The following is a 24,739-nucleotide window of genomic DNA, read 5'->3' as shown; positions in this document are numbered from 1 at the left end:
TTTCAGGCCTGACACTGAGCTGCATGAACACAGCACACCCCGGGCCAGGGGAGAGAGGAGCGGCCAGAAGCCCCCAGGGGACACATCTCAGCCACCCTCCCTCCGTTTGGGTTGTGTCCCCAGTCCTTACAGAATGTGAGTGGTTACAGAGATGGAAAGAGGTGAAATGGAAGGGGTTCATGAGTGATAATATAATGACAAGTTTGGCGGATTTTGTGCAAATTTAGCCTCTCTGAGCTGAGTTGCTGGGATGAAGCCAAGGGATATACAAGGTCAAGACTCCTAGGATTCCTCCAGCCAGCCTGGGGTCGGTCTTGTTCTCATCACCTTAGGGCTGATCTTGCTGCTGTTACAGAAGCCTCCTAACTGCTCCTGCTCTTCCCTCTGCCCTGGACCACCCTTTTCTAATCTGTCCACACTTCCTAAAACACAGATCTGACTGCTGCTCTTCAGTGGCGATCCCTTGCTCTTAGGAGAAAAAAAAAACAGTCTTTGACATAGACCACGGGTCTGGTGAGGTCTGGTGTTAGCCACCCCTCCAGCCCAGCTGATGCCCTTGCCTCACCCAGCATCCAGTCTGTCTCCTCTCTTGGCCTCATGTAGGCCTCACCCCCCGCCTACCACATGGCCTTGCCACATGACATTCTGCCGGGAACACTTCCACCTCCCATCCCCTTTGCCTCATTAGCTCCTAGCCATGCTGACATCTCAACAGGGCTCACTCACAACTTCCAAGAGCTTCCCCTGCCCTCCTTGACAATATCAGACCCTCCTCTTTCGCTCTTAAGAACTGTCTCTGCTTTTTGTTGCTGGGATGCGAGAGGGGATGGTAGATAACACTCTATTTCTCATCCAAGTTTGGAACCAGCTGCGATAGAGGCAAAGCAGCTACACACATCTGCATATCAGCTTTGTAATTGGTGAAGCCAAACTGGGGACTCGATGTCCACAAAGACCTGTTCCTACATTGCCCTGAACTAAACCTGCCCGCTCCTTCCTTCCATAGACACAGACATGGCCCCAGTCACAAGCCTCTACCACGGGGTCACCCCCACAACAGTAAGAAGACTGGCAAGGGGACCCAGATCTAGCCGGGATTAGGGATGGGGTAGGGAGATGGGGGGGGGGTGTGTCTGGAACTTGTGTATTTGGGAGTTTCATAAAAAAGCCAATAAAATTACAGAAGATAGTAAGAGTGAATATATATTCAGAATGAGATCAGAACAAATTATGTTTTTAAAACTTGATGAATTCCACAAAATCACAAATACAAAAAAAAAAATAGTAATTTTTTAGGTCAATGAATTGCCTAACCACTCCTATAATTCTTTGTTCTAATGTTGCTCCACTTACTGCTGCATCTGCCAGCTGAGAGATGTCCATGGACCAGTCTCTGGCTCTGCAACACTCGCCTCTCCTCCTTGCTGGGCACACTTCCTGTCTGGGTGCACTTCTGGTGCCAGGTGCTATGGGGCACGTTTATGTTGGGTCCCCCAGCCTGAGCTCCATGTCACAGTGCAAGGGAGTTGGCACAGGAGTGGCCATTTGTGCCGGGATGGCTGGTAACACCTCCACAGCACATATACCCATCCCCACTGAACACAACTCAACCTGCCCTAACCCAGATCCCAGATGAGTCCACAGCCTCCCAGGGTCACCTGGTGAACATCACTAACTGTGGTTAAATTCACATCTGAGGGGTCTGTTTCCTGAAGCCAGTCATCTCCATGGATGGAGGAAGGGAGCCAGTTAGCACGCTCAGTTCGGAGAAGAAATCAGGTAGTTTCACCCTCCACTGGGGGAGAATGAGTGAGGAAGAGGCCAAGAGAGCCCCCATGTTTCCCCCCCAGAGAGTGGGCACCTCTCCTTCTATGGGGACACGAGGAGTGGGAGATAATGTCTCTGCTCCTTGCAAAATGCCTCCTTTACAGCAATTGGCATGGTGTGTAGTTTGGGTAATAATATCTGACCTTCCCCCTCGAATATATACCCACTGCATTGTCCCCACTAGCCCGATGCCTAGCACAAAGCAGGCAGTCCTTAGATACTTGGTGGAAGTAAAAAGGGAGGGAGGGAGGGAGGGAGGGAGGAGGGAACTTTCAATCTAGTAGAAGCCTTTGTTCAGGAATCTTCTTGCTCTCTTGCTTCATGAGTTGAAGTCATTGGAGGAGAACTTGAAGCCAATGGCCCTTACTATACATGCCGCAATCCATACACTATAGGTCGGCTCTGGTGTCCTGGTGCCAGGGGCTATGGGACACGTTTGTGTTGGGTCCCCTGGCCTGAGCTCCATGTGACAATGCAGGGGGGTTGGCACAGGAGTGGCCATTTGTGCTGGGACGGGTACCATAGCCCCGGGCACCAGAGCCAACCTGCAGTGTATGGATCGCAGACTCACAGGCTTCATGTTGGTTTAGCTTGAAACTGGCTACAGTGAGAGTGTCTGCACCAGAGAAGCCGACCCTTTGCCAGCCATCCTCCTCCTCTTCCCATCCTCGGTCTCAGGATCTAACACTCCCCACAGGCTCCCTCTGCTCCCTCCTCTGTGTCCCCCACCACCTAACGAGTCCTTGTTAAAGTAAGCACCACTGGTTACCATGAGGGGAAGCTCCAAGCACGTGCACCCAACCAGCCGCCACTTAAATGCCAACACCCCAGTCCGGGAATGGGCCATTGATTTTATTTTTTCACAAGCTTTGAATTCAGAAATAAGAGTCACAATAAGTCAGTCGTTAAGTAAAAATGGGGGTGATTACAAAGGAAAACTATGTACAAAACTTTAAAAATCTGACTGCTCATCATCCGCCTTGGAGGGACCAGGACACGGGCACCGGGAGCAGCCGTGGCCCCACCGTCCTCAGCCCTGAATGCGGGCGGGAGACCCCTTTCTGAGGGTGAACCTGCTCGGCCTGCAGTCCGGAGCTGGCTGGAAGGACACACATGGACCGGAAAGACATGGCGAGCTACCGGCACCACGGAGACCAGGGTTCCTGACACAGGACGCGGGTGACGCTTCTCGGTAAGCAGCTGGGGGTGGGGGGCTCTCTTGCCTGGGAGTTCCACCCAGGATCTCACTGGGGGTGTGGGGGGTGGGCCAATGAGAACACACTTTCCTTGCGAGAGATCTGGAGTTGCCCCCCGCGGGGGCTTGAGGTCTGGGCTTCGTGTCTGTCTACCTGGGTCTTCGGGCCGTCTTCCATCAGACGCACGCACGGACTCGCATACATAACTTAGTAACATGCATCAACTATCCTAGAACAGCTAGAGGGGTGCAAGGGAACCACTCGGAGAACCATGGAGCCCGTGGCGTCAGGAGTGGGAGGGAACAGTACAAGACAAGGTTAGAACCTGTGTTCACTAAGGAGGGGCCTGTGGAGACGCCATGCTCTGAGGTGGACTCAGATGAACACACGACTGAGGGCAGGGGATTTCCAAGCAAACACACCACACTAGTACCACTTCTTCCTAAACCAAATAAAGGGAAAGAACATCATTCCATCTCCCTCCCCCCTCCATCAGTACCAAACACAACTGTGGGCTTCCAAACACTGACAGGTAAGGGATGGACGTCCTTCCCAGAATCCTTCACTCTGGCTCATCCATGCAGCGCCTTCACCCGAGGCTGGTGATGTTGGAGCGGCCGCCAGGGGGCGCCACGATGCGGTGGCCAGTGCGCCGGGGGTTGTTGTCGTCTATCTGGGCGCCTGGGAAGAGACACGGCCAGTCACTCGGAGATCTGTGGACACCAGCTCTGCCGGCTGCTCCTGCCCTCTCGTGTCAGGTCCCCACGTCAAGCCCTTGGGACATGGAGCCCTTGTCTTGACCAGCCCTCCGTCCACCCGACCCTGCAGTCCAGGCTTACCACTGGGAAGGCTCCCTGACCTCCATGGGGTCCAATGCTCTCTCTTCTGTGCCCCCCGAGGCCCCGGGGCCACCTCCTGCAGCACTGACCACCCCATTCTCTTTTCTTGTCCGGCCTCATGGTCTTGCAACAGGGGAAAGGGAAAGTTGCTCAACTGTGTCTGACTCTTTCCGACCCCATGGACTATACAGTCCATGGAATTCTCCAGGCCAGAATACTGGAGTGGGTAGCCTATCCCTGCTCCAGTGGATCTTCCCGACCCAGGAATCGAATCAGACGTCTCCTGCCTTGCAGGCAGATTCTTTACCAACTGAGCTAGCAGGGAAGCCTAAAACGGGGACAAACAATTATTGATTGGTTGCCTACCATGTGCAGGCACAGACTTGGTGCTTTAGCATATGTTGTTGAGTTCAGGGCACAGAGTAGTCCTGTGAAAAGGGTGTTGTTTTACCCCGAATTTACAGATGAGGAATTTGAGGCTCAGGTCAATTGTAGGAGCACCACTGGAGGGCAGAAAAGCCCGAATTCTAGCCCCAAGTGGTCTGTCCCCAAAGTCCAATGTCACAAAGGTGTTTTATGTTATGTGTGGGGGCACATGTATGTGCATGTGTGGGCATGCATGTGTGCCTGTGTGTGAACACTCAGAGCTGGATTTACCCACCCTGTTTGCAACGGGCAGATCTGTATGGAGGTAGGGACAGCCTTTTTTGTTATAAATCTGCAAAGCTAACCATCCGTTCCAATCTCATACATTCTCTTGTGGTTAAAGATTTAAAATTCCAGAACTAAGCTCAGTGCTGGCACTCAATGAATATGTATTAAGTAAATATTGAAAGCTGGATAATGCTGGGGAGGAGGAGTATTGTGGGGAGGGTCAGTCAGAAGATTTTCCTTCCAGAACAAATGGGCTCAGGGAAAGCAAGAAGGTCTGGATTGAGGGACCCCTTAATTCATGTCCCTCGTTGCATGATCCCTGAATTATTGTGGTAGGTGGTCACCCCCACAATTTAAACTGGTATTTAAACTGGTATCTTCTCTCTGTCCCTCCATTCTCCCTTTTGCCAACCACAGAGCCTTTCTATTTAAATGCCCTTCACTCCTGCCGGACCACCAATCAGTCCATGACAAAACTCAGCTCTGTTTTTGTACAGCCCATGAACTAAGAGTAGTTTTTGCATTTTTTAATGGCCTTAGATTTTGCCTTTTTGCTCACAAGACTTAAAATATTTACTATCTGGCCTTTTAAGAAAAAGTCTGCCAACCTCTGGACTGGACTGAGGCTGCCCAGCCATGTCTTATTCATCACCATCTTCCTAGTACCTGGCACAGCAAGCAACCCACATTCAATTGAAATTCCAAGGTCCCAACACATGCACGCCTGCCCTCGTGTGGTGAGCTGATGAAATTGCAGACACGCATCCCAAAAGCCTTCAGAGAGGCTGAGGGACCAGGGAACTTCTGATTTTGTCCACACACATTCACTTGAGCATCAAGCCCTGGCATTTTGACACTGAATGTCTTGGGGCCTTAATTTCCTCCTTAAAGAAGTATGAATAATATGACTCTACACACAGGGCTGTTGTGAGGCTGAAACAGTCTTGAGTTACTAGAGCGTGTGACAAACCACCATGGATGGGACTAGCTAAAGATCTGACCCAGAAGATATACCCAGCAAAGGCAGCTACTGTGACTTCCCCTCCATACTCAGCTTCATGGGTAAGAATGTAAAATGGACCCAAGTGCATTAAGGACGAGCACATGGACAATTTACACAGATTCTTCATAAACCAGGGTCATGTATCTCTATGCTGCCCCCATGGACCCCCTCTGCTTTCTGCACAACCCCCGGAGGAAGGGAGGCGGGGATTCCCCCACTCCCATCTTTGGTTCCTCGGGTGTCTGAGGCTGTGGGTCCATTTCTCAGGAGTTCATGGCGCTGGGAGCCACTGCAGGGTGGGGAGCCTTGGCTGCTGTAGTTTCTCACCTGATAAGCTGAAGTTGGACTGGTGGAGGTTTCTGATGGGTGGAGGCTGGTGTTTGGAAGGCGAGGATTTGACAGAAGGAGCGGGAGTTGCATATTTGGGTGTGGCTGGCACCTCGTACACAGGCCCGTCATACATGCCCCTGGGAACCCCTTGCAACCCAGAAACCTGAGAGGGGTGAGAAGAGCAATTGATTGACAAGATGCACATATGCATTCCCACATGCAGGCGAGTGACCTGTGGTCTCCCTGGGGATATGCACAAGTACGCACACACATGCTTGTACACACGCCACACACAGGCACACATTCACATGCACCAGCATACCTAAATGCACGCGCACACACACACGTGTGCATGTATGCATATGCATGCACACACCACACACCCCCACTCCACACACACATAATTCACACATATGTGTATATATGCACACACAAGCCTGGATACACACTAACAAACATGCATAATACACACGCCACATGCATACACACAATTTTACACATGTACATGCATGCCTGCATACATATACTAACAAACACATATAATGCACACATCACACATGCCTACATACAACCTAACACATTCATATAAAGACAGGCATGCACAGACTCACATGCATACACACACACACAGAGCTTCCTGCAGGAGAACTCCAAAGCCATTTCCAAGAGGAAAACACTTTCCCTGATGCCCCTACAAGGACCCCTAAACTGAGGACCAGGGGCATCTTCACCACGGATTAGGGGATGTTGGGTAGTTTGTTTGGAAGGTGATCCCAGACAGGAGGAGAGAGGATGAGAGGGTCACCTCTAAGGGCAGCTGGCTCAAAACAACTGCCAGCACAAACCTCTGCTGGGACCCAGAAATGAATGGGGCAAGGCCCCCAGCCCTCTGCATGGGTTGAGGATTGCCCCAGGAGACAGAGCCCTGAGCAGAGAAACTGAAACCTGCAGGGGCTCAGGTGGGAGGCTGGGAGCCCGCCAGAGGGCTCAGAGCCAGCCAGGGGTCTGTGGGCGTCTGCCCAAGTCCCGGGAGACAGCGTGTGGCCAGGGACACAAGCAGGTCCCCAGTGTGAGTCAGTGACAACGGCCCAGCCTCACACCCACTTCCCTCCTCCCCTGCACAGGGGGACCCCAGTCCTCAGCTCCCTCCTCCTACACAGGAGGAAGGGGAGGCTCGGGCAGAGTCCCCGGGCTGTCACCTTGTTCCGGATCCTTATACGCTGGTAGAGGTACTCGGGGAAGGGCTTCCTGGGGATGAAGCGGCCCATGCCCTTGTTGACGTTGATGTTGCCATCCTCGAAGACGATCTTGCCCTGGCTGATGACCACCAGCGGGGAGCCGTGGCACTCCATGCCTTCGAAGATGTTGTACTCCACGGCCTGTGGGGCGAGAACCACCGGGTTTAATCAACTCCCCAGGCTTTTCTCTGCATGAGCCCTGTTCATCCTGATGGTGATTCTGCTACACAGGCTATCACAGGCATTTTCCTGTGTTTATTCTTTCTGGGAAACACCTTAGTGCCATGAAATATTCCTTTGTACGCTCTTTCATTTGTATAATTAGCCCCTCACTGTTAAACTTTGATGTTGCTGGTGGTTTTATATAATCTAACTATTACCCTCTGGGGATCTTGAATGTGAATGGGGTCCCTGGAGTTAGGAAATGCAGCCACTTTGGCTAACATGGACATTTTGGGATCTCATTTTTAAAAACATTCTTTAAGATGGTTTCCTAAAATTAAATTACTGGGTCACAGGGATATGAGCTTTTGAAAGGCATTCATTGCAGACTGCCAAATAATTTTCTGAAGGCATCAGATGAATTGACACGACATTGGCAACAGGGGACTATTTAGTGATTTCATGTCTATGAAGTCCCCTCCAGCACTGGGGAAGGTCTTTTTAATTTTTTCTGTCTTTTTAAAAAATAATTTGAAAGACAAATCATTTCCTTAAAACATAATGCGTTCCTTTCATAACTCCTAAAGTGAATATAACTAACACCAGTCACACTCTCTGATTATTCAAAAAGTAGGTCATGTAGACAGTGAAACTTCCAATTGTACAAAAGATACATCATTTTAAAAAGCAGGTCTGTCTTCACTCTCAGACTGAGAAGCCTGACTCACACTGGCATTCCTCCACCAGGGAATTCTTCTGAGGCTCAGGATAAATTGCCCACAATGTCACATTCTGTATTTCACAACCACATAGAGTTTTGGCTTTTTTGGCTTTGCTTTTTACTGTTAGTTTTTTATTTTTGGCCATATAACATGACCTGGGGGATCTTGGTTCCTCAACCACGGATCAAACCTACAGCCTCAGCAGTGAAAGCGCAGAGTCCTAACCACTGGACCACACAGAGTTTTAGAAGCTAATATAATTGCTGCATTACTTAAAGGTGCTATATGAACAAAGTAAAATTCAATACAAACGACTATTATTCACGAGCTGTCGTCGCTTCCATCCTGGGCCCCCAGATATTTTCTGTATGTGAACAACTATCTCATGTTCCAGGTGCTCCGTACACAGTTTCCACTTTTGTTCTTCTTCCTACCTCCGAGAATGTTCCTGTCAGCACATCTCGTGGGCTAAAAGTGTCTTGACATTCCTTAAAATGCTGAACTGGATTCCACCCCAGGGACATAATCAGTTCAGTTCAGTCACTCAGTTGTGTCTGACTCTTCGCGACCCCAGGGACTGCAGCAGGCCAGGGACATAATATCATTTACTTATTCAGTTTCCAGGGACAAACATGAGGGTCATTTTCCTGCTTTTGCTAAAAAGCATGACAAATACACATGGGTGTCCACACAGGCATATGTGAACATCTTCCTAGACATGGTGTTTGGGCCAAAGCGTAAATGGATTTTAACTTAGATTTGCCCTCTGAAAAGGCAGCACTGTTTTATATTCCCAGTGAAACCCCATCAGTCGGTTGGCCTCCTTGTCAGACCTCATCTCTGTCGTCGTAAATCCCTGCATCTCAGTCACTGGTGCGGGTGAAAACATTTTACTACGATGATTTGTATTTGGTTAATTACACATAAGGTCAGGTCTGGTTTTGAATGAACAGAAACGCTTTGTGTATTTCTTCTCGTGTCACTGAGCTTTATGCTCCTTGTTCTATTAGGCTTTCAGTATTTTCCTTAATGGTTTCTAACGACATAGTCAATGTTAAAAAAATTTCTTGTCTGTGAGAGCTTGAATAGAATTTGTATCCTACTGTTGTGTGAAAATTGTATAAATCTTAATTATGTTGAAATAGTTTATAGTGCTTTTCAGGTCTACAATATCCTTCTACTTCTCTGTATATTCATTCTATTCATTTTTGAGAGTTTGATATTAAAAATCCAACTACAAATCTTAATTTATCTACTTAAAAAAATAATTGTAATATATAGTGTAATTATATGTAACCTTTCTTCTGTATTTTCCAAGTCTCTTGTTACCATACTTTCATAATTTAAAATAAAAATTATAAAAATTAAAATACATTAAAAATTTTTCTCCCTTTGTTTGTATTACCAATACTTCTCCTGTTCATCTTCTGCCTTTAGATGTCATATAAAGTAATAAGTATTATTACCTGCTGCAATATAAAGGTTTTTTTTTTTTCTTGATTTTATTTGTATGTAGTCAGTGGCCAAACAGACCACTCTTCTTCATAGCTTCTAAGTTCTGTATCTCGCTTAGGTCTTCCCACCTTCAAAATGATCATTTTTAAAAATGGGTATCATTCTAGTCCTTTCATAACTTCATTTTATTTCAGTCTTTGACCCATTTCCATTTGTTTTACAGTCAAGAGTACAGTAGAGGTCTAGCCCTATGAGCTAAGTATTCAAACACAATTGATTGAATAACTGTCTTTGTCTAATTTCAACTGTCTCCTTTGTTGGAAATCAAATTCTTGTATGTGGTCAGTCTATTGCGTGGCTCTCTTTTCTCTTTCTCTAATACCAAACTGTGTGGATCACAATAAACTGTGGAAAATTCTGAAAGAGATGGGGATACCAGACTACCTGACCTGCCTCTTGAGAAACCTGTATGCAGGTCAGGAAGCAACAGTTAGAACTGGACATGGAACAACAGACTGGTTCCAAATAGGAAAAGGAGTACATCAAGGCTGTATATTGTCACCCTGCTTATTTAACTTATATGCAGAGTTCATCATGAGAAACGCTGGGCTGGATGAAGCACAAGCTGGAATATGACTGCCGGGAAAAATATCAATAACCTCAGATATGCAGATGACACCACCCTTATGGCACAAAGTGAAGAAGAACTAAACAGCCTCCTGATGAAAGTGAAAGAGGAGAGTGAAAAAGTTGGCTTAAAGTTCAACATTCTGAAAACTAAGATCATGGCATCTGGTCCCATCACTTCATGGGAAATAGATGGGGAAACAGTGGAAACAGTGTCAGACTTTATTTTGGGGGGCTCCAAAATCACTGCAGATGGTGACTGCAGCCATGAAATTAAAAGACGCTTACTCCTTGGAAGGAAAGTTATGACCAACCTGGACAGCATATTAAAAAGCAGAGACATTACTTTGTCAACAAATGTCCATCTAGTCAAGGCTCTGGTTTTTCCAGTGGTCATGTATGGATGTGAGAGTTGGATTATAAAGAGGACTGAGCACAGAAAAATTGATGCTTTTGAACTGTGGTATTGGAAAAGACTCTTGAGAGTCCCTTGGTCTGCAAGGAGATCCAACCAGTCCATCCTAAAGGAGATCAGTCCTGAGTGTTCATTGGTAGGACTGATGTTAAAGCTGAAACTCCAGTACTTTGGCCACCTGATGCGAAGAGCTGACTCATTTGAAAAGACTCCCATGTTGGGAAAGATTGAGGGCAGGAGGAGAAGGGGACGACAGAGGATGAGATGGCTGGATGGCATCACCAACTCAATGGACATGAATTTGGGTAAACTCTGGGAGTTGGTAATAGATGGACAGGGAGGCCTGGCATGCTGCAGTTCATGGAGTCGCAAAGAGTCGGACACGACTAAGCGACTGAACTGAACTGAATACCAAACTATCTTGATGATTGTAGCTTTATAATATGAGTTAATAATGGGGCTGATTAGCACTGGTTCTTTCATTTTTTTCAGAAATGTTTTGGCTATTCTCACATCTTCCATCCAGGAACTCTGATTTTCTAGTTAAAAAAAACAACTCCATTACATTTTATGTGAAGATGACTTCAGCTTTATAGATTAAATTAGAAAGAACTGATATTTTTATTCTATTGAATTTTTTTTAGCATAGAAGAAATTGCATTTTTGGAACTCTTCATTTTTGAGTATTATTAAAACAGGAATTTGATTCCCATTCTGTTTTTCCAAGTGCTCTATAATTATCTCACAGTGAAGGTATCGATTCTTTATATTGATTTGGAATCAGCCTTATTGTTTGTGATGGTTTTTAGGTGTGGACTCAGGGCTTCAGGGAAATAATCAAATTGATTTTCTACAAACAGATGTTAATACTACGCCTTGGACTCCTCGTGGCCACTGCCTTCCAGGACCCAGGCAGATGATTTGTTTTCAGTTTTAACATTTGCTCATCTACTGTGTCCTGAGTCACCCTGAAGTGATCCTGCTAGGCAATAATTTATAATTTTTTTGAAGCCTAAATGTGGATTGCAAATGTCAAAAAAGTGGTGCAAGAATCAAATCACTAACTCCAGTCAAAACTAGCCAACTGTGCACTCACTCAGCTCTGTATGATCTGTTGTCTCTTAGTGGAAGGACAGTTAAATGCCACAGTGGCATTCCTCACTTGGGGAATTCTATGAGGCTCAGGTTATATCACCCACATAGAATTAAGAGCAGAGTCAGCTGAGAATGCTGCCAGGAACTCCGGAGACCGAGGGAGAAAGAAATGAGGGGGAGAGAGAGGAGAGAGAGAGAGAGATGCTAGAACAGTTCAGCTGAGCCTGCTTCAAACCCCTCTCCCAATCTCTCCAACCAGAGGAGAAATCAGAATGATGGAGTCACACCAGATATCAGATCACACTTTAGTTAGAGAATTCATAAATCATTTTTAACCAGAGGCTCCTAAAACGACTGCAGAGCAAGACCCGTTCACCCAAGGCAGGAGCGTCACTGATAAACCAGGACTTACCGACTTGTGACTCTTGGCTGTTATGGTCTTCACCTTGTCTGGGTCCCAGATGACCACGTCGGCATCCGAGCCCACGGCAATCCGCCCTTTTCTGGGGTACAGGTTAAAGATCTTGGCTGCGTTGGTGCTGGTAACAGCGACAAACTGGTTCTCATCCATCTTGCCAGTAGCCTGAAGCAGAGATCCGCTGATGAGAAGAGCAGCTCACAGTAGGCTCAGAAGGGGCAGACAGGACAGACCTAAAGCAGCCAATGGGAGTCCTTGCAAGGACTTCAGAATTTTCTTCTCCTCTGCCCGCTGAAACCAGGCCACCTTGAAAGAGTGCCAGGGGCCTGGCTTCATCAGAGCAGAGGAGATGTAATTAACCACTCCAAGGTGTGTTAATATTTTCCCGAGGGCCATCCTGATATCTGGTCAGTTTCACTGGGCCCAAGTTTAATTGAGAATAAAAATCTACTCTTTCAAGTGACTGATCGAGGTGTGACCCAGGGATTCCTTATGGAACAGGAAGTCTCTGTACCCTGCTCTCAACCCTAACCTCGAACACACACATGGTTTACAGTTATCTTTACATGGACTAAAATGTGGATCAAAACAAAATATCTTCATCCTTAAAAACTAAACGACAGCCGCTGTCTCATCTACACGTGCAGAGGATGCTACAGGGCTCACATTGATTTCTTTTTTAATGAAAAAAAATTTTTTAAGTTAAAAAGAAAATTTTTTGGCCACATCTCAAGGCATGTGGGATCTTAGTTTCCCGACCAGGGGTTGAACCCGTGCCCTCTGCATTGGAAGCTTGGAGTCCCAAGCACTGGACCACCAGGGAAGTTTCCTCAAGCTCTCCTAAGGGTCCACCTGTTTTCCATGTGCCATCCTGGTACATTCTGCTTCTCCCTCGAAGCAAGAAAGGAAATTTAGGAACCAGGGGCCTAACACACTGCTTCGATGGGCCAGGAGGGCCAGGAGGGTGTTTCTAGAATTTCTACAACATTCCAGGGGGAGATGCCGCCGCCTTACCACCGCCTTGTCCCAGACCACGGTCATGCGCTCCTCTATCCCGTTGACACCCTCAGGGATCAGGGTGAAGTTGTCCTTGCCCACCGCCTTCTGCGCGGTGCTGTAGGGACAGTGGCTGCTGCCCGTGACTTGCAGGTCTCCACTGGCAAAGGCAAAACAGGGTGGGCTTCAGATCTGAGCTCACGCTGAGGATCAGGCTTTGACTGAAACACCCAAGAAGGCTGTGAAACTCACACCCTAGTGAGATTCGGGGCACATTATGGGCTTTACTTTGTCAACAAAGGTCCATATAATCAAAGCTATGGTTTTTCCAGTAGTCATGTACAGATGTGAGCAACCATAAAGAAGGCTGAGTGCCAAAGAATTGGTGCTTTCAAACTGTGGTGCTGGAGAAGACTCGTGAGAGTTCCCTGGATTGCAAGCAGATCAAACGAGTCGACCCTACAGGAAATCAACCCTGAATATTCATTGGAAGGACTGATGATGAAGCTGAAACTCCAATACTTTGGCACCTGATGCGAAGAACTGACTCATTGGAAAAGACCCTGATGCTGGGAAAGATTGAAGGCAGGAGGAGAAGGGGGTGACAGAGGATGAGGCGTTGGATGAGGATGGACAGAGGATGAGGCATAGGATGGCAGCACTGACTCAATGGACATGAGTTTGCACAAACTCTGGGAGATAGTGAAGGACAGGGAAGTCCATGGTGTCCCAAAGAGTCAGACAGAACTGAGCGACTGAACAACAACAATAGGCTTTTCTGAGTGACACCACAAGGTCCATTGGCCTTTGGTGTCTGGTTGAAGACTGGGAAGAGACCTGGGCATCAGGAGTAGGTTCTGCGTGAGTGCAGACTCTGGGTAAGGCTCCCCAGGTCAGCCTTTTCCTCCTGCCCTAAAACAGGTCCTGGGGCGCTGGTCTGTTCTTTTCCTTTTAAAAAAATTTTTGGAGTATAGTTGATTTACAACGTTGAGTTTCTGTAGTATAGCAAAGTGAGTCAGTTATACGTATACATATATCCAGCCTTTTTTAGGTTCTTTTCCCATATAGGTCGTTACAGAGTACGGAGTAGAGTTCCCTGAGCGATGCAGTAGGTCCTTATCATTACCTATTTTATATATACTAGTGTCTGTATGTCAACCCCAATCTCTCAATTCACCCCCTCTTTTCACCTTGGTAGCCATAAGTTTGTTTCCTATGTTGTGAAAGCATCTATTCTACATCTGTTCCTGCTTTCGGTGTCATATGATGTTCGCTTTTCTCTGTCTTACTTCACTCAGTATGATCATCTCTAGGACCATCAGTGTTGCTGCAGAAGGCATCATTTCCCTCTTGGTGGGCGTGTTTTCACCCCTTGGAGAGAGAGTCCACGGTGCCCCCACGATGCAGCATCCGTGCAGAAGCCTGCTGAGCAGAAGCTACTAAAGCTGAGCAGGGTGGCTCTACTTCCACTCTGCATCTCACTAGACCTCTGAACAACCCTTTGACTTTACAGATCCAAGAGGTCGGCTTTTAAATCCCAGACCTGCCACCTCCTGGTCAGGTAAGTCACTCCTCTTTTTCACATGCATAAAATGGAGAAAAGAATAGAACCTTCCATCCAGGGTCACTCTGAGGAGCCCATGAGCTACCTGCCTGGCGCTCAGCTCCAGACAAACGGTGTCAAAGATGCCAACTCCCTTGCTTCTCTCTCCTTCCTTCACCAACCTCTTCTCTCTGAGTGCTCAAGGAATTTTAGGTTATGTGAATTTTATCTCAAGGTTTAAAAAAAGAAAAAAAAATGAGTGCAGCCAATGAATGAATGAATATATAAATAAGTGAGTCAAACACCTAGCCTCCAGGACGTGCCTGTGAGTCTCATGGAGTCAGGGATGTTTGTGCTGGAAGGAAGGTCATGCCCCTGGCCTTGTATTCCTGCCATGTCACATGGGACCTGACACAGGTCATCCTTCTGTAAGGCTGGTGTTTCTGTGCTGTGCCCAAGGGACAAAACGCTATTTGTTGATTTGTTGATTGCAACAAAGTGACACAAGCTCACTGGGTTTGCTCTTTCGTCCCTCAGGCGTTGGAGAGAAAATACTTTTGGACTATGTGATGAGCCCCAAAGTGGCATCTAAATCAATGGAATAAGTGGAGCGTTATTTTGTGATTTTCAATGAGGACAGAGGCCAGCCTCTAGTTCAGAGCCCCAGGCATGTGAGCAATCATCTAGACATACAAAAATACTTTCAGATGTGATATTCACTCATTTATTCAACAAAGGTGTGTGGTCCTGTGTCTAGCATAGTCTTAGGCAATGGGGATGCACCTACAAGCAGAAAGAGACAAATGTCTCTGTGCATTTGTTGACATTCCCGTGCGGGGTGAAGAAGTTAGGAACGTATCTATCAGGAGAATGAGTATTACGATGTGTGGGGTAGCACTGGGGTTGCCATTTTTCAGAAGATGATTCAAACTCTTCTTTAAGAAGAAATCTTCCAGCAAAGAGCAAATCAGAAGATGAGCAAGAAAAGAGTGCTAGGCAGGGGTAGAGTGAATGCAAAGGCCCTGTGGCACCATCCTGCCTGGGGTATATTTAGCTTGAGACCAGAGGCCTGGACCAGGGGAACCGAGGGGAGAGGAGGGCCTGGGAGGGCTAGGCAGTGTTAGTGAGGAATGAAAGTCAGATCCGGTTCAGCCCTGTGGGACATCGTGGGAACTTGCATTTCACTTTGAGAGGAAAGAACCCTGGAGGTCTCCTGGCCAAGGGATGGCTTGGTCTGATTAAAGTTTTAAAATTTCTCAGCATCTGGTGAGAACAGACTGTGATGCGATGAGGGTGTGGAAGGAGCCACACAGAAATAAACAAGGTCAGTTGGGAGGTGAGAGATGTGGTCCTTGAGCCAGGATGGCTGCAGCCAAGGAGGAGGAAGTGGCCAGATTCCAGGACCTTTGGTCCATGTCCGGCCTCCTCCTGAGATGGGCAAAATTTGGGGGGCAGCAGCTCCCTGGAGGAAGATCAAGGGTTTGTTTTGGACTTGGAACTGCCCACCAGACTTCAGGCTGCAGAGACTCTGAGTGAGCGATTGGATATGTAAGTCATGGGCCGCTGCGTCAATGCTGGGTACACAGCCTCACCCTCTTAAGGTTCCTGCTGATTAGAAGCTCCTTCTTATCCTCACCCATCAGGCAAACTCTTATGCATCCTCTAGCTCCAGGCCTGATGTCACTTCCTCTAGAAAGCCTTCCAAGCTTGCATCTCCACTTCCAGAACGGCTTGCACCCCTCACCACTTAGCCTTCTCCTGTGACCTCACGTATTCTTGCCGTGCACTGGCGGACAGCAGAGAAGGGACTGAAGCACCTGTGCGCCTACCGGGTGCAGGAAGCAGACTAGAATGCACTGGCTGCTGTGAACACTGAATTCCAGGCTTTCTGCCTACACTACCTCACAGCCAGCTCTGCAGTAGGTACTGCGTTCTCCCCACTCGGCCGAGGAGCCAACTGACGCAGAGATATTACAGGTTAGCTGACATGGCCAGGGTGACACAGTCCATCAGGATTGGGATCCTGGTCTCACACTCCTAATTCTGTGTGTTTCCTATTTCACTACAGTGCCAGGCACACAGAAGGTGCTTAAATATTGCTGAATGAATGGCAGGTGACCTATAAACTTGAACAGTTACTGATTAAAAGGCCTGAAAGTGTTAAGATGCTCAGATGTGTCCGACTCTTCGTGACCCCATGGACTGTAGCCTGCCAGGTTCCTCTGTCCATGGGATTCTCCAGGCAAGAGTACTGGAGTGGGTTGCCCTTCCCTTCTTCAGGGGACCTTCCTGACCCAGGGATTGAGCTGGGTCTCCTGCACTGCAGGCAGATTCTTTACCATCTGAGACACCAGAGAAGCCCAAAGGCCCAAAGGCGTGCTGTAAACCACTTGGAGCTTTGTTCTGAGGTCTCCCGGAGCGCCCCGCCCAAGATCCTCTCCCAAGTGAGTCTGAGGCAGTTGCAATCTCCAGCCCTTCAACCTGCCCAAAGGCCCGGCCCACCTGCCCAGCCCCGAGACCCCGCCCACAACCCCAGCCCCGTGACCCTGCCCACAAGCCCAGCCCCAACACCCCAGCCACCCCAGGGTTCTCACCAGGCCAGTAGGGAGGTCAAGTAGTCAGGCGTGGTGGGGTCCGGGCTCAGGGGAGGGGAAGTCACAAAGGCCGCCGCCTTGGCCCAGTTCTTGCTCCAGTAGTGGGTGCCGTCCGTCCCCAGACTGGCAGCAATGGGCTCACCAAAAACGAGCGGGCCTTGGGAGGCAAACAGACACATATGGTTGACAGTGGATGGTCTCTCGTGGGAGATTCTGATGCAGGAAAATAGAATCTCAAAGGCCAGACAATGAGATGGGGGATAAATCACACCCGTCCTCTCCATCAGGCTTCACCACATACACCCCAGAGGCCCTGCCCCCGGCCACCAGGCACTCAGCACCCGCTGTCCCACTCAGTGACCCTGTGGACCATCAACACTTTCAGCGCTTGGATCTGATCATTATCTGTTTATGATGGTCAGTCGAGGCACAGACACCTGATGTGCTGTCCTTGCATAGGTTCTGCCAGGAGCAGATATTCAAGTGAAAAATCAAGTTCAAGCATTTTATCTGGAGGTGATTCCAGGAAACAACTTGGCGGGCATGGAGGACGGGACATAGGCTGAGAGAGACACTGAGGACAGGTGAGTGAGCACCTAGTCATGGCTGTGGGCGCCCACAGCTCAGTGCCCTGGGGGCTCCAGGAGCCCCAGGGCCATCCCACCCTGCGGAGCAAGGGGACCAGGGTATGCAGCCGCCAAGTCACTGCTAGGGGCTCATTGCTGAGCACTCACTTTCCAGGGAGGGGCCAGAGGTGTTTCTGCCAGAACAAAAACCCACAGGCAAAGTCTCAGGCTTAGTGAGAATTCCTGCAGCTGAGGAAGTGCCAAGGGGACTTGGTCCCACGGCTCTGTGGCATCTGCCCGGGGCCACACTGCTGGCAAGTGGGAGGGAGGCTTTTGTCTCCAGCAGCCTGGCTCTGGGATGGTGCCACCCAACGGTGGTGGTGGGACTGTTCTGTGCCGAGCTGTCCGGGGCAGGAGCCACCAGCCACACGTGGCCCTAGAGCACAAGAAACAGGGCTAATGCCACTGTTGTTTAGATGCTCAGCGGTGTCTGCCGGGAGCCAGCGTGAGGAGCTCCGCCCGTGGCAAGGGTCATGAGGAAGGAGGTTCGGCATACGCAAAGGTGGGATCAAGCCTCAGGAGTCCCCCTGGAAATTCTCGAGTATCTATCCCCAAAACCAGACTCTGCCTACTTTCTGCTTTGTGCTCTCACCTACACCTCTGACTTTATGGGGGGCTGTCCCCCACTACCTCTCTCTGAAAAAAGAGTCAACTTACAGCTCCAGTTAATAAAGTTCCTGGGTGTGATAGTGTTTCAACCTACAAACTCCTTTGGAAGTCCTCTAGCCTGCCTGAATAGGTTTTTCTGGCCACATGTGATTGCTCAGAGCCTCCCAACTGTGAGAGGCATGAGATGTTCTAAACTGTCTAAATACAGATTCCTTTGAGCAGTTAAAAGATTGATCAGAAATTGTATTGGTGAAGGGTTTTTCACTTGTTGGGCCAATGTTTGCTACGTCTCCATATCCCTTACCTACTGTGTCCCTGGCAGTGTATTGATTGATATAATTGGTATAAGTAGTAGCTTTAATGTTTGTAACCTTGGACCCTTGAGTTAATTCTTTTTCTTATTATAGCCCACCACACCTTTGCCCTATAGGAATGCAACTTTATCTAATGCTTTTGGAGGGTGGCGCCTGACTAATCACCTTTAGAGAAAAATAAGTTTTCTGAACAAAGGGTCTTAAAATGTTAACAGGCCTCCAGGCCAGAAGATGATGCAAATCACCTAAACTTTTGCATATGGTAAGTTTGCAGGAAGAAAGCCTGGCTTACTGTATGACTTTACCCCTTCCCCCATTATCCTCTACGCATAACTTAAGGTATAAAAACTACTTTGGAAAATAAAGTGAGGGCCTTGTTCACCGACTTGGTCTCCCCATGTCGTTCTTTCTCTCACCTTCTGGCTGAATTATTCAGCCTCTTTTCTCCACTAAATTTTCTCACTGAGCTATCCTTATTCTATTACTCTTTATATCCTTAATTAACATTTAATTAAGCAATTGTTTCCTGATCCTCGCCAACGCTGTCCCCGCTTCGAATTCCCTGGATCCACCAGGGCTGGACCCTGGTAGGTGTCTAACACTTTTGAGACCTCCATGGGATTTTCCTGGCAACATGACTGGAAGCAGGATGCCATTCCCTTCTCCAGGGGATCTTCCTGACCGAGGGATCGAACCCGTGTCTCTGAGTCTCCAGTGTTTGCAGGCAAATTCTTTACCACTGAGCCACCAGGGAAGCAACTAAAGAGCCAACTTAAAAATTGTATTTAAATTTGCTTCATTTAAACTGAAATAGCCACCCACGGCTGGTGGTCACCTTATTTCTCGGCAGCTCCAGGGCCTGCAGGCATAGTTATGCCAGCATGCTTACTGCTGCTTCTAAGCTTCTGTTACCGCTCTGAGCCACAGTTTCCTCATCTTTAACCCAAAGTTGGTCCTCCGCAAGCTACGCTGGCCTAGAGCACTATCAACACCTCCACTCATTAGCTTGCCCTTAAAATACTAAAACCAGGTATTTGGGGTTCAAAACTGCTCTGTTCCCGGACTTCCCTGGTGGCCTAGTGGTTAAGAATCAGCCTTCCAATGCAAGGGATGCAGGTTCAATCCCTGGTTGGGGAACTAAGATCCCACCTGCAGAAGGACAGCTGAGCTGCAACTAGCAAGCTCACACACAACAGGAGATCTTGTACGATGCAGCTGGGACCTCACAAAGCCAAACAAATAATTAAAAAAAAAAAGCTGCTGTTCCATATGAAAACCACCAGCCGCATCGTGGCTTTCAGGCATTTGGAGTTGGGGTTGGTCTGAAATGAGACGTGCTGAAAGGGTGATACACACGCTAGACTTTGAAGATTGTACAGAAAAAATAACGCCAAATATCCTGTTAGTGCTTTTATCTTGACTACATGTGGAGTGAATATTTTGGACACATTAGGTGAAATATCGGGTTGACCAACAAGTTCGTTTCGATTTTTCTGTCAAATCTTATGGAAAAAAAACTCTAACTTTTTTGGTCAACCCAGTAACATATATCATTAAAGAATTTTAAGACCAGAGCCACTTGCACTTTCCATGAAGGGTTCCTGTAAGAAGGGGGAGCCCTGTGGGTACAGAGGGTGGTGGATGCTGTCAGGGCTGTGCTGCTCCTGCTGATTTTCACCTGGCCACACCGTGTGACCCAGAGCTTCCGATCAACCTCATACGACTCCCAGAGCGTGGATGGGGTGGACCTTGTCTGAGTGGCAAACCTCCTTGGTGAATGTCCACAAGGATCAAAGAGTCTAGCCACTGTCTCCGTGTGACATGAGCTCCTGTCATTCTCTCTCATCTCTGTCCATCTGTCATTCTCTCTCTGTCCATCTCTCTCACCCTGATTTTGGGAAGGAAGACTCATCTGGGCGCCCTTCCTCACTCTTGACCTGCTAGTTGTTGGGGGCTGTGGGCCTCAATCATAAGGCCTGGGCAATGCCCTTCGATGCCTCCTTTGAGCCTCCTGGGGAAGGGCCATTGAGCAGGTCAGAGGGTAAGTAGTGTGTCCAAGTCTTAGAGCTGGAGGCGGACTTCCTGCCTCACTCCCCTGATGTCCAGCATGGGGCTGTCCCCCAGACCCTCTGGCCGGTGGAACAACATCTTCCTCCTTCCCAACCTGCAGCTGAGGCTCTCTGTGGGTCCCACAGTGGAGCCTGGGTGCATGCACCCACTGAGAGGCCCTGGATGGGGGAACCAGGATGAAGGGCCCAGAGAGAAGCAGAAAGAAGGCGGGGAGGACCCAGAAGCTGATGCAGCCCCAGCTCCATCACTGCCTTGATGTGAAACCCTGGGGAGAACTTGGAACTCTTCACAGACCTTTAAAATACATGGTCTCACGTGACCCACAGGAGGGATAATCACCTTAGCTACAAATGGAGAAAATGAGGCTCAGAACACCACTTACCTGGGGCCTGTGGCACACCAGGAATCAAACCTAAAACCAACCACCCATCTGGCGTCTGCCCACTGTCCAGCTCCCTTTTCAACCTGGCTGGCAGAGGGTCTCTGTCCTGGGCAAGAGCTCCACCAGTGAACCTGAACCTGCTGGACACGCCCCTTCCTCACACCCAGCGGAGATCCCGGGTGCTGGGCTGCGTACCTTTCTTCCTGGCCAGGGTGATGATGTCCGCCGCGCTCTTACTCATCACCTTGGTGATGTACACAGGGCAGTTGATCCGGCCCGCGATGGTGATGGCCCGGAACACAGCCTCGGCCTCCAGCTGCGGACACAGCGAACACACAGGTCATGAGGGGAGGGGTGGGGGCACCACCTACTCTGAGCACCCAGGGCTCTTCCTGATCAGCCTTCCTCGATTTTCCTTAATGAAGTGTGGTCAGAGGGAAATCTATCGCATCAAGGGAGGAAGACACTGTTGATTTTTAAAAAGGAAAAAAAAAGGCAATGTATTCGGCTAGACAGTTGGAAGGCAGAACTGTGTTATTTGCATGATTGGCAGTGCTCTGGATGCTCTGTCAGAAGATCACCTAAGCAGAACAGGCCATCAAAAGGTCCCCACGCTGCTCACACACTTGGTGGTGGTGGTTCAGTTACTCAGTCATGTTTGATTCTCTGCGCCCCCATGCAGCACACCAGGCTTCCCGGTCCTTCACCATCTCCTGGAGCTTGCTCAAACTCATGTCCATTGAGTCATGATGCCATCCAATCATCTCTTCCTCTGTCGCCCTCTTCTCCTCCTGCCTTCAACCTTTCCCAGCATCAGGATCTTTTCCAATGGTTTGGGTCTTCTCATCAGGTGGCCAAAATATTGAAGCTTCAGCATCAGTCCTTCCAATGAATATTCAGGGTTGATTTCCTTTAGGACTGACTGGTTTGATCTCCTTGCTGGCCAAGAGTCTTCTCCAGCACCACGGTTCAAAAGCATCGATTCTTCAGTGTTCAGCCTTCTCTCTGGTCCAACTCACATGCCTGGAGGTGGTTATTTATAAAATTCCTGACATCAGGGAACACAGGGGTTCCCATACATTCCTTCCTTCATTTGTTCAACAACCATTTGAAACCACGTGCTATGAGGTTTGGTCTCTGTACACCCTAGACCAGTACTTCTTGAATAAAAGAACCAGTGATGTTTTTATTGTCTTATTTTTAATTTCCAATCTGTCGGAGGCCCACACATGGATGGCTGTGCTGCTCTTGGCTGGCAGGAAGCCCAAGCCACAGCCACGTGCCGGGAAAGCAGCCACACCCAGAAGAGTCCCCACGCTGCTCACATGCCTAGAGTTGGTGGCAACGTAACATGCTATAAAGGTTTATAAACACTGTCTCTGGTGTGTTCCTGGTCTCACCAGGGACTGGGAATCCAGCTCATGGGCATGGACCTCACGTCTGGAGCACTGGGCCAGTTCAGGGATCCTTGGGATAAGGAGTCTGTGTATTCATGTGTTGTGTCCCATGTTCCAAACAGGCCAGCCCAAAGCAGAGATCAGGGAAGACTGCTAGTGATCTGATGAGACATCAGAAAATGCTGGGTGCCCGTCCTGTCCGATGTTCAATCTGCTTGCCTTCCTTCTGTCCCTGCTAAACACACACACACACACACACGAGGTGCGCCCTATCACTCACTCCTGGGGGAATCTGTCAAGTCTTACAGTATAGCGGACAGGAGGCCTATGCAGAGGCAGTGATTTGGAACTCGCTGTGTCTGGGACATGGGGCTCCACATTCCTGTTGTCAAATACCCCGAGTCCTCGGTCGGGATTCTGAAGTGTCCTTGGGGACTTGGTGGGAAGCTCCTGGGCCCTCGGAGAGGCAGAGCCTTTCCTAACTCTTCTGATGGATCTGCAGCCCCCAGAGCTCCCGAGACCCAGGGCAGACCCTGGAGAAGACCACACATGCCGAGATACTCATATGGGGAATGTGACGGGGGCGGGAGCTCTAGCCAGCTGTTCCAGCTGGAATAGCATTGGCGTAAGCTCTCAGCTATGTCAGAGTCACACCCAGCGGAGGCTCCATTACCTCTTCAGGTCTGCTCAGAGCATGGCCCTCAGGACCCGTGATGCCCATCTCTAAGATCCGCTTCTGTTCCTACAAGACAAGAACGAACGAGTCAGTGATGGCAGAATGCCAGAGCCAGGAAAGGCCAGTCCTCCAACCCATTAGACGGATGGGACAGCTGAGCCCAGGAGGAGGACTGGACTGTGTGGAGTCTAATGGCTGGAGACATCCACAGCTTCTTTGCCCCCTTCACTCCCAGTGCCCACCTTCCCCCTTTGCGATGTCCCCATCCACAGGGGCTCTATTCAACCCCACAGGACCAGTGAGAGGAAGCAAGGTTGTAAGAAATGAGTCTCAAAGACCACCCTCCACTCTTCCAACTTTTAAGTCTCTGCTGGCCAACAAGAGAAGGAAGCAGGTGGTGTGTGGGCGTGACATGGATGCGGAAACCACAGAATCCTCAACTGGGCATCCACTTCCAGAACTGAGCATGTGTGTGACTTTGGGCACACTGGTCACACTCTCGTGAGACTCAGTCTTCTCTTCTTTCCTTTTGTTAAAAATTGAAGTAGAGATGATCTACAAGGTTGTGTTAGCTTTAGGCGAGGAGTAAAGGGATTTATTGGAAAAATTAATCCTGAAGCTGAAACTCCAATACTTTAGCCATCTGATGGGAATAAATGACTCCTTAGAAAAGACCCTGATGCTGGGAAAGATTGAAGGTAGGAGGAGAAGGGGATGACAGAGGATGAGATGACTGGATGGCATCACCGACTTGATGGACCTAAATTTGAGCAAGCTCCGGGAGTTGGCGATGGACAGGGAGGCCTGGCATGCTGCAGTCCATGCGGTCGCAAACAGTCAGACACAACAGTGTGACTGACTGAACTGAAAGTAATTTTCAGTTCAGTTCAGTTGCTCAGTCATGTCTGACTCTTAGTGACCCCATGAACCGCAGCATGCCAGGCCTCCCTGTCCATCACCAACTCCCGGAGTCCACCCAAACCCATGTCCATTGAGTCAGTGATGCCATCCAACCATGTCATCCTCTGTCATCCCGTTCTCCTCCTGCTCCCAATCTTTCCCAGCATCAGGGTCTTTTCAAATGAGTCAGCTCTTTGCATCAGGTGCCCAAAGTATTGGAGTTTCAGCTTCAGCATCAGTCCTTGCAATGAACATCCAGGACTGATCTCCTTTAGGATGGACTGGTTGGACTGGTTGGATCTCCTTACAATCCAAGGGACTCTCAAGAGTCTTCTCCAACACCACAGTTCAAAAGCATCAATTCTTCTGCACTCAGTGTTCTTTATAGTCCAACTCTCACATCTATACATGACCACTGGAAAACCCATAGCCGAAAGTGATTTAGTTATACACAAAAGGAAAAAACTGAATGAACTTTTGGGCCAACCCAATATATTCCTTTTCAGATTCTTCCTCCTTATAGGTTACTATAAAATACTGAGTAGAGTTCCCTGTACTATACAGTAAGTAGGTCCTTGTAGGTTATCTGTTCCCTATATAATAGAATGTATATGTTAACCACAAACTCCTAATTTATCCCTCCCCCTCAAC

At 48.7% G+C, this 24,739-nt stretch overlaps 1 protein-coding gene across 2 annotated transcripts in view; it reads right to left on the bottom strand.

The window, feature by feature from the left end:
- Nucleotides 1-2,658: 2,658 nt before the first annotated feature.
- CRMP1 (collapsin response mediator protein 1) overlaps nt 2,659-24,739 on the bottom strand; it is a 66,283-nt gene continuing 44,202 nt past the window's right edge. The window contains exons 7-14 of one of the 2 annotated variants that reach the window (XM_024993088.2): nt 23,186-23,254; nt 21,311-21,431; nt 17,115-17,271; nt 12,996-13,137; nt 11,976-12,146; nt 7,049-7,228; nt 5,847-6,012; nt 2,659-3,704 (exon numbers count right to left, since the gene is read on the bottom strand). In XM_024993088.2, coding sequence (XP_024848856.1) covers nt 3,613-3,704; nt 5,847-6,012; nt 7,049-7,228; nt 11,976-12,146; nt 12,996-13,137; nt 17,115-17,271; nt 21,311-21,431; nt 23,186-23,254 — 1,098 coding nt within the window. In that variant the 3' untranslated portion in view covers nt 2,659-3,612. The remainder of the gene's footprint in view (nt 3,705-5,846; nt 6,013-7,048; nt 7,229-11,975; nt 12,147-12,995; nt 13,138-17,114; nt 17,272-21,310; nt 21,432-23,185; nt 23,255-24,739) is intronic. The other variant, NM_001192021.3, reaches the window with a different exon arrangement.

The sequence above is a fragment of the Bos taurus genome, chromosome 6 (genome assembly GCF_002263795.3).
Source record: "Bos taurus isolate L1 Dominette 01449 registration number 42190680 breed Hereford chromosome 6, ARS-UCD2.0, whole genome shotgun sequence".
Taxonomy (NCBI): Eukaryota; Metazoa; Chordata; class Mammalia; order Artiodactyla; family Bovidae; genus Bos; species Bos taurus.
Note: the sequence above shows the minus strand (reverse complement) of the source record. Positions and strands in the feature narration are given on the sequence as shown.